General features: G+C 45.6%; 1 protein-coding gene across 2 annotated transcripts in view; it reads right to left on the bottom strand.

Annotated features, from left to right (window-relative positions):
• Positions 1-13,172, bottom strand: part of FEZ2 (fasciculation and elongation protein zeta 2) — a 73,952-nt gene that overhangs the window by 36,506 nt on the left and 24,274 nt on the right. For both annotated transcript variants that reach the window (XM_083176048.1, XM_083176049.1), the window contains exon 2: positions 9,874-9,982. In XM_083176048.1, coding sequence (XP_083032174.1) covers positions 9,874-9,982 — 109 coding nt within the window. The remainder of the gene's footprint in view (positions 1-9,873; positions 9,983-13,172) is intronic.

Genomic DNA, 13,172 nt, shown 5'->3' with positions numbered 1-13,172 from the left:
GTAAAGGCAGGGATGACAATCGGTTGATTCACATGAAAAGAAGTAACCACTTTAGGCAGGAAGGAGGCCCTCGTACGAAGCTCCGCCCTGTCCGAATGAAAAACAAGAAAAGGTGCCCGGCAAGACAGAGCACCCAACTCTGAGACTCTCCTTGCCGAAGCCAGAGCCAACAGCATAACTGTCTTCCATGTCAGGAATTTTAAATCTACCTGCTCCAAGGGTTCAAAAGTATCGGACTGCAGGAAGCGCAAAACCAAAGGCAGATCCCACGGCGGCGTAGGAGGAACGAAGGGGGGCTGGACTCTGGCCACCCCTTGCAAAAACGTCTTGATTTCTGGCAGCGAAGCCAACTTCTTCTGAAACAGAATGGACAGTGAAGAAACCTGGACCTTCAGGGAAGCTAGACGAAGCCCTGAATCCAACCCCGACTGCAGAAAACGAAGAAGCCTAGGCAGATGGAAACTCCTGAACGGGTAACCCCGAGCGGAACACCAAGTGGAATATGCTCGCCATATCCGGTGGTAATGTCTTGCGGAAACCGGTTTACGGGCCGCCAACATCGTGGGGATTACTGAGGCCGGTATCCCCTTCTTCCTTAAGATGTCTTCTTCAATAGCCACGCCGTTAAACGGAGTGGCTTCAGTGCCGGGTGCAGAAATGGTCCCTGCTGTAGGAGATCCGGCCTGTCCGGGAGTGTCCAAGGCTGGTCTATGAGCAGGGACTGAATCTCGGCGAACCAGGTGCGTCTGGGCCAGAATGGAGCTATCAACACGGCTCGGACCCCCTCTCTTCTTATCTTTTTGAGAATCCTTCCTAGAAGAGGAATCGGAGGAAATAGGTAGACGAAGTGGAAGGGCCACCGAACCTCCAGAGCGTCCACTGCCCAAGCTGCGGCGTCCCTTGTTCGTGATACGTAACGGGGAAGCTGATGGTTCTGCCTGGAGGCCATGAGGTCTACCTGAGGCAGACCCCATCTCCTGACTAGCTCCTGAAACACATCGGGATGCAGAGACCATTCCCCCGGATGGAACTTCTGCCTGCTCAGAAAGTCGGCCTCCCAATTGTCGACTCCTGGCAGGTATACTGCCGACAGAATGACTTCGTGTCTCTCCGCCCAGTGTAGGATCCTTGCGGCCTCCTTCATGGCGCCCCTGCTCTTGGTGCCTCCTTGTCTGTTGAGGTACGCAACAGCCGTCGCGTTGTCCGACTGGACCTTGACAGTCTTCCCCCGAACCATGTCTGGAACGGCCAGTAGAGCATTGAGAATTGCCCTGAGCTCCAGGACGTTTATGGGCAGACTTGCTTCCCACTGACTCCAGAGACCCTGTAGACGACGATCTAGAATGACCGCGCCCCAACCTGTGAGACTGGCGTCTGTTGTCAGAACTATCCAATCCCATATGGCGAACCGTCGGCCCTGAGTCAAATTCTGTCTGTGTAGCCACCACAGCAGTGACGACCTTGCTCGACTGGATAGCTGTACCCTCCGGTGGATGAACAGGTGAGAGCCTGACCATTGACGAAGCAAGTCCAACTGAAGGGTTCGAGAGTGGAGCCTCCCGAACTGAAGCGCCGGGAAAGCTGCCACCATCTTTCCTATCAGTCGAATGCAAAGCAGGATCTGAACTCTCTTGTGGAGTAGAATCTGACGCACCAACAACCGGATGGAGTTGATCTTGTCCTCTGGCAGGAATATTCTCTGTGCGCTGGTATCCAGCAACAGGCCCAGGAATTGCAGGCGCTGGGACGGTACCAGCGAGGACTTTGGATAAATCATTATCCACCCGTGCTGCGTCAGGAACAGAATCGTTCTGTGAGCATGCTCCTGCAGAATCGAAGGGGATGATGCTTTTATCAGGAGATCGTCCAAGTACGGCACGATATTGATGCCCTGAAGCCTCAGACAAGCTAGCAGGACTGACAACAGCTTTGTAAAAACGCGAGGGGCTGAGGACAGCCCGAACGGAAGAGCTCGGAATTGGAAATGCTCCTGTCCAACAGCGAACCTGAGAAAAGATTGATGGTGGATCCATATAGGGACGTGGAGGTACGCATCCTTTATGTCTAAAGAAAGCAAGAACTCCTGGGGCTCCAGAGAGGCTATGACAGAATGTATTGACTCCATCTTGAACGGATGGTACTGGACGTACAAATTGAGTGCCTTGAGGTTTAAAATGGGTCTGGCGGATCCATCTGGCTTGGGAACCGTGAAAAGATTTGAGTAAAATCCTCTTTCCCTCTCCCTGAAAGGCACCGGCATGATCACTCTGGATTTCAAAAGCTTCTCTATAGCCCCTTGCAGCTGTACTCTCTTCTCCTGCTCGCGTGGCAGAGCAGTTGTGAAAAATCTTGAAGGTGGGGGACCCGCAAACTGAATCTTGTATCCGTCTGAAATAAGCAGACGGACCCAAGGATCCGACGTGGTGGCAAGCCACTGCTGTCGAAACTCCAGAAGACGGGCCCCGACCTGAGAATCCCCCAGCATGGCTGGAGGATAGTCACGCTGCAGGCTTCTCCTGGGGCTTGGGCAACTGGGCCCTGGCCGCAGGCTGTCCTCTTGTCTTACCACGGGACCCACGAAAGGAAGAGGAAGAGCCTCTTCCCCTGCCGCGAAAGGACTGTTGTGGGCGAAAAGAATTGAACGATGGCCCCGTGTACTGCCGTCTCGCCGGTGGAGGAGCAGACGGCAGAAAAGCCGACTTACCTCCCGTGGCCTGGGAGATCCACTTATCCAGCTCAGGGCCGAACAGCATGTCTCCAGTAAACGGCAAGGCCTCTACAGCCTTCTTCGACTCCATGTCCGCTTGCCAAGACCGCAACCACAAGGCTCTCCTGGCGGCGATAGAGTTAGCCGATACCCTGGTAGCAACCGTCGTGATGTCCTTGGACGCGTCCGTAAGGAAATCAGCCGATTCTCGGATATGCTCTGCCAGAACCCTTAAATCCTGGCGGGGAACCCCCTCTTCCAGGCCCTGGATTAACTGTTCCGCCCATTTAGAAACAGCCTTACTTACCCAGGCTGAAACCACTGCTGGACGCAGCTGCGTCCCGGACGCCACATAGATAGCCTTGAGTGTATTCTCCAGCTTCCTATCTGCCGGGTCCTTTAAGGTGGTAGCCCCCGGGACCGGCAAGGCAGTCTTCTTGGATAGGCGCGAAAATGAAGCATCCACAGGCGGAGGCGTCACCCACTGCGCAAGTGCAGACGGCTGAAAAGGATATAATGAAAGAAACTTCTTTGGAACCTGGAACCTTTTATCCGGGTTCAACCATGCAGAATTCAGCTGCTCCTGCTTTGGAAAAGGAAAGACAACCAGCTGTTTAGGACGTACCTCAAAGAGCTCTAAATCCTGGGACACAGGCTCAGGCTCCTCAGGGAAGTTAAGGACCCGCTTCACAGCAACTATCAGAGCCTCCACCCCAGCCGGGGCTGGCTCTGGATCCGTTGCCTGCGGAACCCCCTGGTCCTCATCCAAATCCGGGTCCAGGTCGTCAGCCAAATACCCCGGATCATCTCCCGACTCGTCAGAGTCCTGGCATTGTAACAACGGCCGTTTTGGACGCCTTTGCTGAATGGCAGGGGCAGACATCGAGGAAACAAACGAATCCATGGATCTAGTTAAAGAAGAGACCCACGCTGGCTGAGCCACCCTGGACTCCGCCAGTTCAGAGGACAATTGAGACATAGCGCCCACCAATGAGGAAGCCCATGCAGGTGGCGCGCTAGAAGACTCAAGCTGAGGGCCAGCTATACCCCGGCATGCCTCACATTTAGTAGCCTTGCCCTCCGCAGATGTCTGAGAGAATTTTGCACCACAGGAAATGCAGCAAAAAGCCTTTTGAGAGGCTTTTGTGGAAGCCTTGCCAGTCATTTTATAACAAATGAACCCACACACACACACACAGCGATAACACAGAGGAGGTGTAGGGGCAAAGGGACTGTGGGCACCAGAGGGAAGCACTGCCTCCTTGTAAGCAAAACACCCACCCCCTTACTCAAAGCTATACAGCTATATCAAGGGGAACAAAGGGTTAACAGTCCCACTGCTGTGTGCACCTAAGGGAAAAAGGTGACAAGCAGAAACAGCGCTTTAGAATAAAGCTGTAACAGCAGTATTCAGCACAGCATAAAGCATTACAGCCTTATAGCATTATCCACTGCCCCAAAGCCCCCCTCACCCGCGGCATTGATTTTTAAAAATGGCGCCCGCCGCGTGCGGTACCGCGCCTGAGCTGCTTCTGGCAGCGCTATACAGCGTGTCTCCCCACGGCCGCCTCCCGCCCAGAGAGGGTTAAGACCCCCAGCACTCGGCGGTAGCAGCGCTACAGGTCCACACGCGCGCACTGACTTAAGCCCACACAGAACGCCCCGCTGAAGGGGTACTTACTATTAGGAGTCTTCACCGCCGGAACGCAGGACAGACAGGCAGGCAGGCAGTTCGTGTCTGACGGTCCCTTTGGAGGGGGACCGCAGGAACACTGGAGTCTGGCAGGCGTCTTTGACGAGACCCTGACAGAGCGCTGGACTAGCCAGCGGCGCCAAAGCTCCCTTGCAGGGAGAAAATAAGAGTATCTCAAAGCTGCAGCAGCAGAACCTTTGAGAACAGCTAGAAAACAACACTAAAGGAGAAGCTAGAACGGAGACAAACTCCTGCGTGGCCAGCTCCCAGTGCACAATTTTTCTAACTGGGGATTGTGGGTACTAGAGGGGAGAAGCCAGCTGTTTAAAGTTACAGTGTGCCAGTTCCCAGCCATCCACCTCTATTACCCAGCGTGAACGCCAGTGTCCCCTGCCGGATGATAGAGAAATATTGTTTATTATATCAAATGTCCATGCGGACTGCTGTATATTGGCAAAACTATCCGCATGTTAAAGGAAAGAATGGCCATGCATAAATCCAACATTAGAGCAGCGCTGTATGGAAAAGGATCGGACCAACCCGTAGCTCGCCACTGGAAGGAGAAATCCCATTCACTTGCTAGTATACGCTATAAAATCATTGACTGTATCCCTGAGACTAACAGAGGGGGTAACCGTGATCGCGCGCTTCTACAGTTAGAGGCACGCTGGATATACAAGCTACAAACCGTACGGCCTGAATGAGATTCTACCATTGACTTGTTTCCTCTGAGCGATATCTCCGCCAATTAGCTAATCTTGTTGTGAGCTTCTCGAGCCCACACTATACTTTATTTAAGGCACGCACTGTGATTTCTTTGATAGTGTATCTAAACATCTAGCTTGTCATTTTCAGCATACACTTTGCTATATGCTTGCTTATTGTGTACTTTTACGCTAGCCTGTGTCTTTTATATTTTGCTCTCTTTCATGTTGTTTCTTTCATCACCTAGGTGATGGCTCACAGGGTGTTGTCCACGCCCCCCGGGAGATGCAGGATGCGTAGGCGCTCGGTGCGCCAGTGACGTCATCGGGTCTCAGACGGGGTGTTGGATTCGGGTTGGGTGCACTGGGTGTCGTCTCACTTCACTGCTATATATGTAAGTAACCTTTTATGTCTATGTGTGTCTTGATAAAGAGATTAAATTCTCGAAACGTTGACTTGAACTCTGCTGAGTCCAGTACATCATTTATTCACGTTGATACAGTCTCTAGAGTGCCGCTGTCTGATCTCGTATATATATATATATATATATATATATATATATATATATATATATATATATATATATATATATATATATATATATATATATATATATATATATATATATATATATATATATATATATATATATATATATAAAAAAACGCTGGAAATCAGGCTAATCATAACACCTTGAACTAGTATTTTATACTGCAGGAGTTCCAAGAGTTCCAATACTATGCCAAGAACCTCATCTATTATATTACAACAATTTGAATGGTGTATGGTGCACCTGCTATCCTGTTCCTATGTTGCACTACTCAGTCTCAGGGGTAGATTTATTAAGTTCGGTGATGTGATAAAGTGTCTGGTTTTATCACCGGCCAATCAGCTCGTACCTGTCATATTTCAAACCAAGCCTGTAACTTCATAGTTAGGAGCTGATTGGCCGGTGATAAAAACCAAACACTTTATCACTTCACCGAGCTTAATAAATCTGCCCCACGGTTAGGTAGCACATCCCATTATTAGTAGCAGTCAAGGCTCCATCCCCAAATATACACCATAGACAGAAGCTTACAGGTTGTTTGCAGAAATCCTACTCCGTAATGTGATCACATTAACTAGAACACTTCAATGAACTGCAGACAGATCAAGAGATGTGAGGAACGATGCATGAGAGCCCCCCCTAGCGTGTACGCACTACATTATGTGGACAATTTGTTCCACATAGTCTTAAAATGAGAAATCGTTCAATATAGATTCTAGTAAACCATGTACCCAGTTTAAATCTATTGTGCCAGGCCTGGCAACCTATAGCTTTCCAGGTGTTGTGAAATGACAAGTCCCACCAGGAAGGTAATGCGGAGGTTAGCAGTTTCATAATACCTGGAGAACCACACATTGTCCAGGCCAGACCTAAACGTACTGTACTTTCACCTATGTAAATATTTCTAATTTAGCAAATGATCAGTTTCATCCGTTTCTCACAGCACCAAACAATAACCAGGGGTTAAGAAAAAAACAAAACAAAATAAAGAGGGTAGTTTGTTTGGTGTGAGGCTGATGACCAATCACAACCAAAGGTGTAGATACGGTGCCTCCGGTGGAACTCAAGAGACAGGAGCCGGGAATGAGAGGGCGCGGGGTGCAACCGTGAACAGAGCAGAAGACGCTGGTGCCAGAAAGCTGGCGCTACAGTCACCGGCGCTGCCTTGGATGAGACAGACACTAGAGGTCCTCCTACAGATTAGTCCCCATGTTAAATAATTTAAACGACCTAATACTCCTGCAGTGCTAGCAGACTCTGAATCTGACTGGAAAAACACCACCTCTGTGTTACTGCAGCAGTCACATGACACCAATAGCAGGAACTCTCCTGATCGGGAATTAACCTACTACTGCTTTAGCCATTAATAAGGGAGAACCCTCCATAAATGGCTCAGTATAACTTCAAAATGTGGCTTTAGATAAAAATAGGAGACCTGTTCCTAACATAGTCCTTCTCTCACTCATAAATCCCACATTTTTTAATGCATGTAAAGCACATGTTGTTTGATCAGGGAAAGACTATATACACCATACATTATGCAGTGGATAAATTAATTCATTATATATGCATAGACTGGGGTCCCACAAGAAAGACTCCAACGGATTTAATAGTAAATTTCTCCTGACTGTAAGGTTGCATAAAAGCTGCCACCGTCATGGCATCCATAAAAAAAAAAAAAAAAAATATATAATAATAATAATAAATATATATATATATATATATATATATATATATATATATATATATATATATATATATATATATATATATATATATATATATATATATACACATACACACACACACACACACACACACTAGCTTACCTATTGCTGAATTGCTTCAGTTTTAAATAGAGGAAGGTGTGGGAGGTAGGGGGAGAGGGGGGTTACTATAAAGTTAAACTATTATGCACCAGAGATTGAATGAGAAGTTTAAAAAACTATAAATAAATAATTTGTATAGCGTATTTTCACACGTGATTGTACTGCAGGTTTTGTGGGGTGTACACACGGGGGCGATATGCCATGCTATGCGAGTCCCGATGCGATCAAATCGCATCAGGACTCGCATCGCACGGCATGCTAGAGGGGCACAATTTACACTACATAGTGCAGATCTGCACTATATAGTCTTGCCTGCCCTCTCTATTTCACTGCCGATTTGCGCTCACACGAGAGCATGCGATATGGCTTCCGATGTTCACTATATCGGCAACATCGGAAGCCATATCTTACCGTCTGTACACACCATTGGTCGTATCGTCTGGGAGGCTGTTGAGCAGGATAGTTTTTGCGTGCAAATATTTGCCAAATACTCCCTGTTCTTTGAAGGCAAAAACCATATCACCATGGTGTCTGCATTTGAAGCCTGTTAGAAATTTGTTTGGAAAAATGTGGAAACAGCTCCTACGTAAACTAAGAAAGTATTGATGAAATTGTAAATACAAAAAAAAAGTGTTTGCCGCCATCGACGGGTGACTAAACTTGTTAAATGGGCACCCAGCTGAAATAATTGGCCATGCCTGGGTTAGCGGAATAACTCATGTCCATAAGGCAGGCTACAGAACATGTTACTTTATCACTCTGGGTGGCTCGTTTTTTAAAGGTCAAACGGATCTAGATACTGAAACACAATCAGCAAAGTTCAGTGTTATAAAGCATTTCTGCCGGCATTTTAGTCACACATTAAAGGGCCAGCACAAAACATGTCACTCAGCACAAGGTAGAGAATGTCATATCAATCCTAACAATATGAGCTTGGAAAAAGGGCAGCAGGATGAATGTGTGCATCACCTGGTTGCTTTTAATGTTTGGCATACTTACTTATATGCCTACTTAACTGTTTTTTGTTTTTTTTTTAAATGGGAAATTGCATAATATTTTTCAGATGGATTGGTTGGAGAAAACGTTAAATTAAGAGAAACTGGTCTCTAATTTTTTTGTTATACTTGGGAAAGCCAGGTTACTTACACCCCCACCCCTTTCCACCCCAATAGGTTTTGAAAGGAGAATTAGAGATTCCCCTATAAAACACTGGGGCAGATGTATTAAGCCTATAGTAGAGGTAAAATGCAAGGATCCAGGTTTGTAGGACTTGTGGGCTGAGTCACCAATAGCCAACAACAGCATCCTACCACCCCTGGCGATTGTCTGGCCTACAGGGATAATACCAAAAATTGCCCATTCAGTAGTAAAAGGCAGGTACTTCTCATGACGCTCTATTGCATAGCGTCGAACCTGCAACCCAAAATTGAAGAGCAGGGGAAAAGTCCAAAAGCGGTGAAACAAATCTGCTTCCGCTGTTCCACACAGATGTTAACATCACCACAAGTGGACAATCTCTCCATATGAGGTCAGTGGGGTGAATAAAACACTGACATATGTTAAACAACATTTCTTGACAATGTGCAGAGAATAGATGACGACTTTAATTATTTCAAGCAAAAGAATGATGTGAGCATCAGACAACGCAAACAACCATTGCCTAATAACCAACTTAACGATTAAGTGATCTATGGACAACCTCAAATGAATATAGGTTATAGATCGTGCTTTCCTAGTAACAAACTATCTATGGGATTGGAAATACTGCAATCACCAAACCGGCACAGTGCTGCTTCTGTAAATATGCCAATTGGTATCACTGAAGTAGACATTTTGTTTGACTTTCGCAAATTGTGTTTGTTATATAAAACCAATGATCTAACCAACATCCAAGTTCCTCCCACCAACATGCCATGGAAGGAAAGGCCACCTCCCCATGCTTGAGCCTACTATTATCCAGGGAAGTCAGAAAGAAGGACTTATTCAGATTACTAGCACATCTAATTATATCATTAATATACATTCTAATAAATATTTTCTGGGTTATTTTTTTTTTAATTTATAAGTAATAAAACTAGCGATGGTATCCAGCAAGACTTGCACATTTATAACTGCTGCTAAATGGTCATTTCAGTTTGTGAAAAGTGGATGAGAATTGGGGACTATGACAGCAACAGACCATCAAGTTCATGGACAAAGCACAGTTTAGTAAACCTAGCCCTTGCTCTTCTCCATGTGGTCTGATAACCTGCAAATGATTAAGCTCCTAATGAACAGTAATAGACCAAAAAAAAAAATTTTGATTTATGCTGTGGCCTTCCATTGCTTTGGTTACAGTGGCACTAGACAAGGAAAAAATGATTTCTGCATTGTTCTTTAAAGTACTTACGGCTTTCTCCAAAAGGTTAAGTGTTGGCAAGTGCAAGGCTCTGGTGTGAGATGATTTCCAATCCACAGGCATTACATTGCCATAGTTATCAGTCAAAGCATTCCAAATTCTACAGCAAGGAGGGAAAACAAGACATTATCTGTATTACTATATATACACCATTAATTTACATAGGATAAGAGGTGTGTTCAATTATATCAAGCTAAATCATGTAGATCACCCAGCAGTAATGTCACATCCCCCCACCCTGCACATCACACATATACACACACACACACACACAATATATAATATTATATTAATACATTATTTGTCCATCTTAAATTCCAGAACTGAAAGTACTACACACAAGGAGCAAAGTAACAATTCTAATGTTCTATTGTATCATACAGTATCCGTGTAAGGTTACATTTGATGACCGCTCAGACTCATGCAATGATTTCAGCAATGACAGAACTGCTCTGTGATCGTTCACTTAGGCTCAGCAGGTAGCTACAGTATCACTATAAAAGTGGTGTGGGAAATGAACTGTACACCACAGCAGAAGCCTGGCTGCACTAAGGGCAGTATTCAATGAGAAAAGTTCTCCGTCTTTTGTGGAGAACTTGTGCTTTTTTCGCCGTGGAGAGAGGTTTTTTTTCTCCAAAGGCGAGCCACCCTATTCAATGTGAAATATTCTCCGTCTTTCTTAGTGATTCTCGCCGTCTCTCTCCGTGAAGAAATTCTCCATCTTTTGATGGAGAGCAGGAATGTGAACTTTTAAACTAAAAGGGTGTTTTTTTTAATTTTGGTGTCAAAAAATCAGGTTTTTTTTTCTGTGAAGGGCCATGTTATTTTTATTCATGTGCCTATAGCACATGAATATATATTTAATTTTTAAAAAAATATTTTTTTACATTTTTTTTTTTTTCTTTTTTTTACACAGTGCAGCCAGCAGGGGGCCAGAGCGCTCGAGCCGCTCATTAGATATTCATATATTCACTGCACCCGAAGCACGTTCGGGTACAGTGAATACTGGGTCCCCCGCTGGCTATAGAGGGGGGCAGCCTGTGCTGCCTGGGTCCCAGGGGGGCCCCCTACCCTCACATATGTTCTGTGGCATCCAGGGAGACTTTAATCTCCCTGGATGCCACGTCCCTGTCAGCTCCCTGCTGCGGACGCTCGTCCGCTGCAGGGGTTAAGACTCGCCGCGAGTGGCGGCGAGTCTTATAAACATTGAATAGTGGCAGCAGGAGAGGCAACGAGCCCTCCGGAACACGGAGAGTGCACGGCGAGCAAAAAAAAATGCTCGCCGTGCACGGAGAATATTACCATTGAATACTGCCCTCAGACTGTGCCTTGGCAAGGTATCATCATTGCAAACAATCTGCTGAAGTCTGCACTGCAGGGAAATAATTACATCACAGGGAGCAAACAGATGACACTCAGCAATTTCAACAAATGCCATCTCAGCTCGGATGCAGCAATCAGCATCCATTTCAAGCTGGATCACAATCAGTCAATGCACGTCCTAGGCTACCAAACCAGGTTTTATCATTCTCAGTGCTGACACTCCCAACTCAACTGCAAACACACAGGACGATAACGTTGATAACTTCATTTTCAGATATCTCTTTATACAAAGTGGTTCACTTAGCTCACAAACATTTAAAAGCTTCCATTAATTTTAAATTGACGCACCCAGTGGAAGAGTGGTGCGGTCCTCCCAGCTCCTCTCCCCCAACAAGCACAATGCAATCATTTATTTCATAAAGGACTGGCTAAGAAAAAATAACCTTAAATGATGTATTAAATCACTGCTGCCTTTAGAATAGGGATTTCCAAACAGGAACAGATTTTCATAACAAAATTAGTATTAAGGAGCAATCAGCCAAATAACTTCATGTATAAAATAAGATCCCAACAAATCCACATTTCCATTACGAACACATTGGTCAAATTATCTTAAATCTGCTCCCCAGTGGCTAGATTACCATTGTGTATATATTTATCTATATTTTGTGAAGCTCTCTTTTTCTCCCTTCATACATCTATAAATGAGGTACCAGTTGATGTTAATCGCTGTGTTTGGGTGCCACATACCTCCCCACTGGAATTATGCATGTACCCACGCACTGCATAACATGAGGAAACAATAGAACCATAACAACAGTTTTAGATTTCACAATCTTTAGCATAACTTACTCATAACAATGGAACAAATTATACTATAACGGCTTCAATTTAAGTTATAAACATTTACCATAACAGTTTACCATGTAACAGGAACATTAAAACATTTCTTTCAATTACACTTTGTTGCAAAACTATTGTATAAACGGATACATTATAAGCTCTGAGCATCCACCTTCGCGCTGCCCTGGATCCGCTCAGTGTATGAAAAACATGGGGGATTCCAAGCACTAATAAGACCAGCAGCACTGGTACATTACTGCCAGTGTCTGCCCCCCCCCCCCCCCCCCACCCCACACGTGACAGCTAAAACAGATCCCGCTCAGCTACTTTGAGCTCCTGCAACTCAGCCTCAATGCAGAACGCGGAGGCGTGACATGCAGCCCCAGTCAGAGGCCGGCCGCTAAAACAGCAGCCTGTCAAGCAGCAGAGCCCCAGAGCTCAGCTGCAGCAGGACGAGCGCAGGCAGACCTCAGTAAACACCAGAGAACCGGCTGCCCGCACCACATCCCTGCTTGCAAAGCTGTGGCTGGGGACTAACAGCATACAAAGGCAGCATGAAGAAAGGATGCTTAACTTATGGACCTCAGGTGCAGCCAGCAATTGGGATAGCAGCAGAGGCCTCTATACACAGGCCCTGATATGTCCTTCCCCATGTCTGCAGACAGGTCACCCAGAGATCCGAATCACTTTTATATAATAAGAGGGGAAGGAAGGGCTCCTCCTTTAGGTATGCCTAAAATTTAAGGAAAAAGAAATAAAACCTACAAGGTGGCCCAATGCCTTTTTGTCCCTTCCTTAACCAAAATCCATAAATGAGGTACCGTATTAAAAGATGAAGTTCTCCGCTTCTGAAGAACTGTTAATTTATTGCACATTGTATTGTTTTTTTTTTTTAAATTGAGATTAAACAAAATGTACTTTTTGCCCTAGCGTTCTTTCCCTGGATGCATCGATAAAGAGAAGTTTTGCTCGGCTTCTCAAAATGGCTACAAATGAACTTGTTCTTCTTTCATCCTACTACAAACCTCGCTATAAAATGAATCGTATTTTATTTGCATGAAAAATTTACACACGGGCCACCTAGTGGTCTATAATTTAGCAGGTGATTCTGTGGCCATTCTACT

The sequence above is a fragment of the Crinia signifera genome, chromosome 3, assembly GCF_055691185.1.
Source record: "Crinia signifera chromosome 3, ASM5569118v1, whole genome shotgun sequence".
Lineage (NCBI taxonomy): Eukaryota > Metazoa > Chordata > Amphibia > Anura > Myobatrachidae > Crinia > Crinia signifera.
This window is presented reverse-complemented; position numbering and strand designations above follow the sequence as displayed.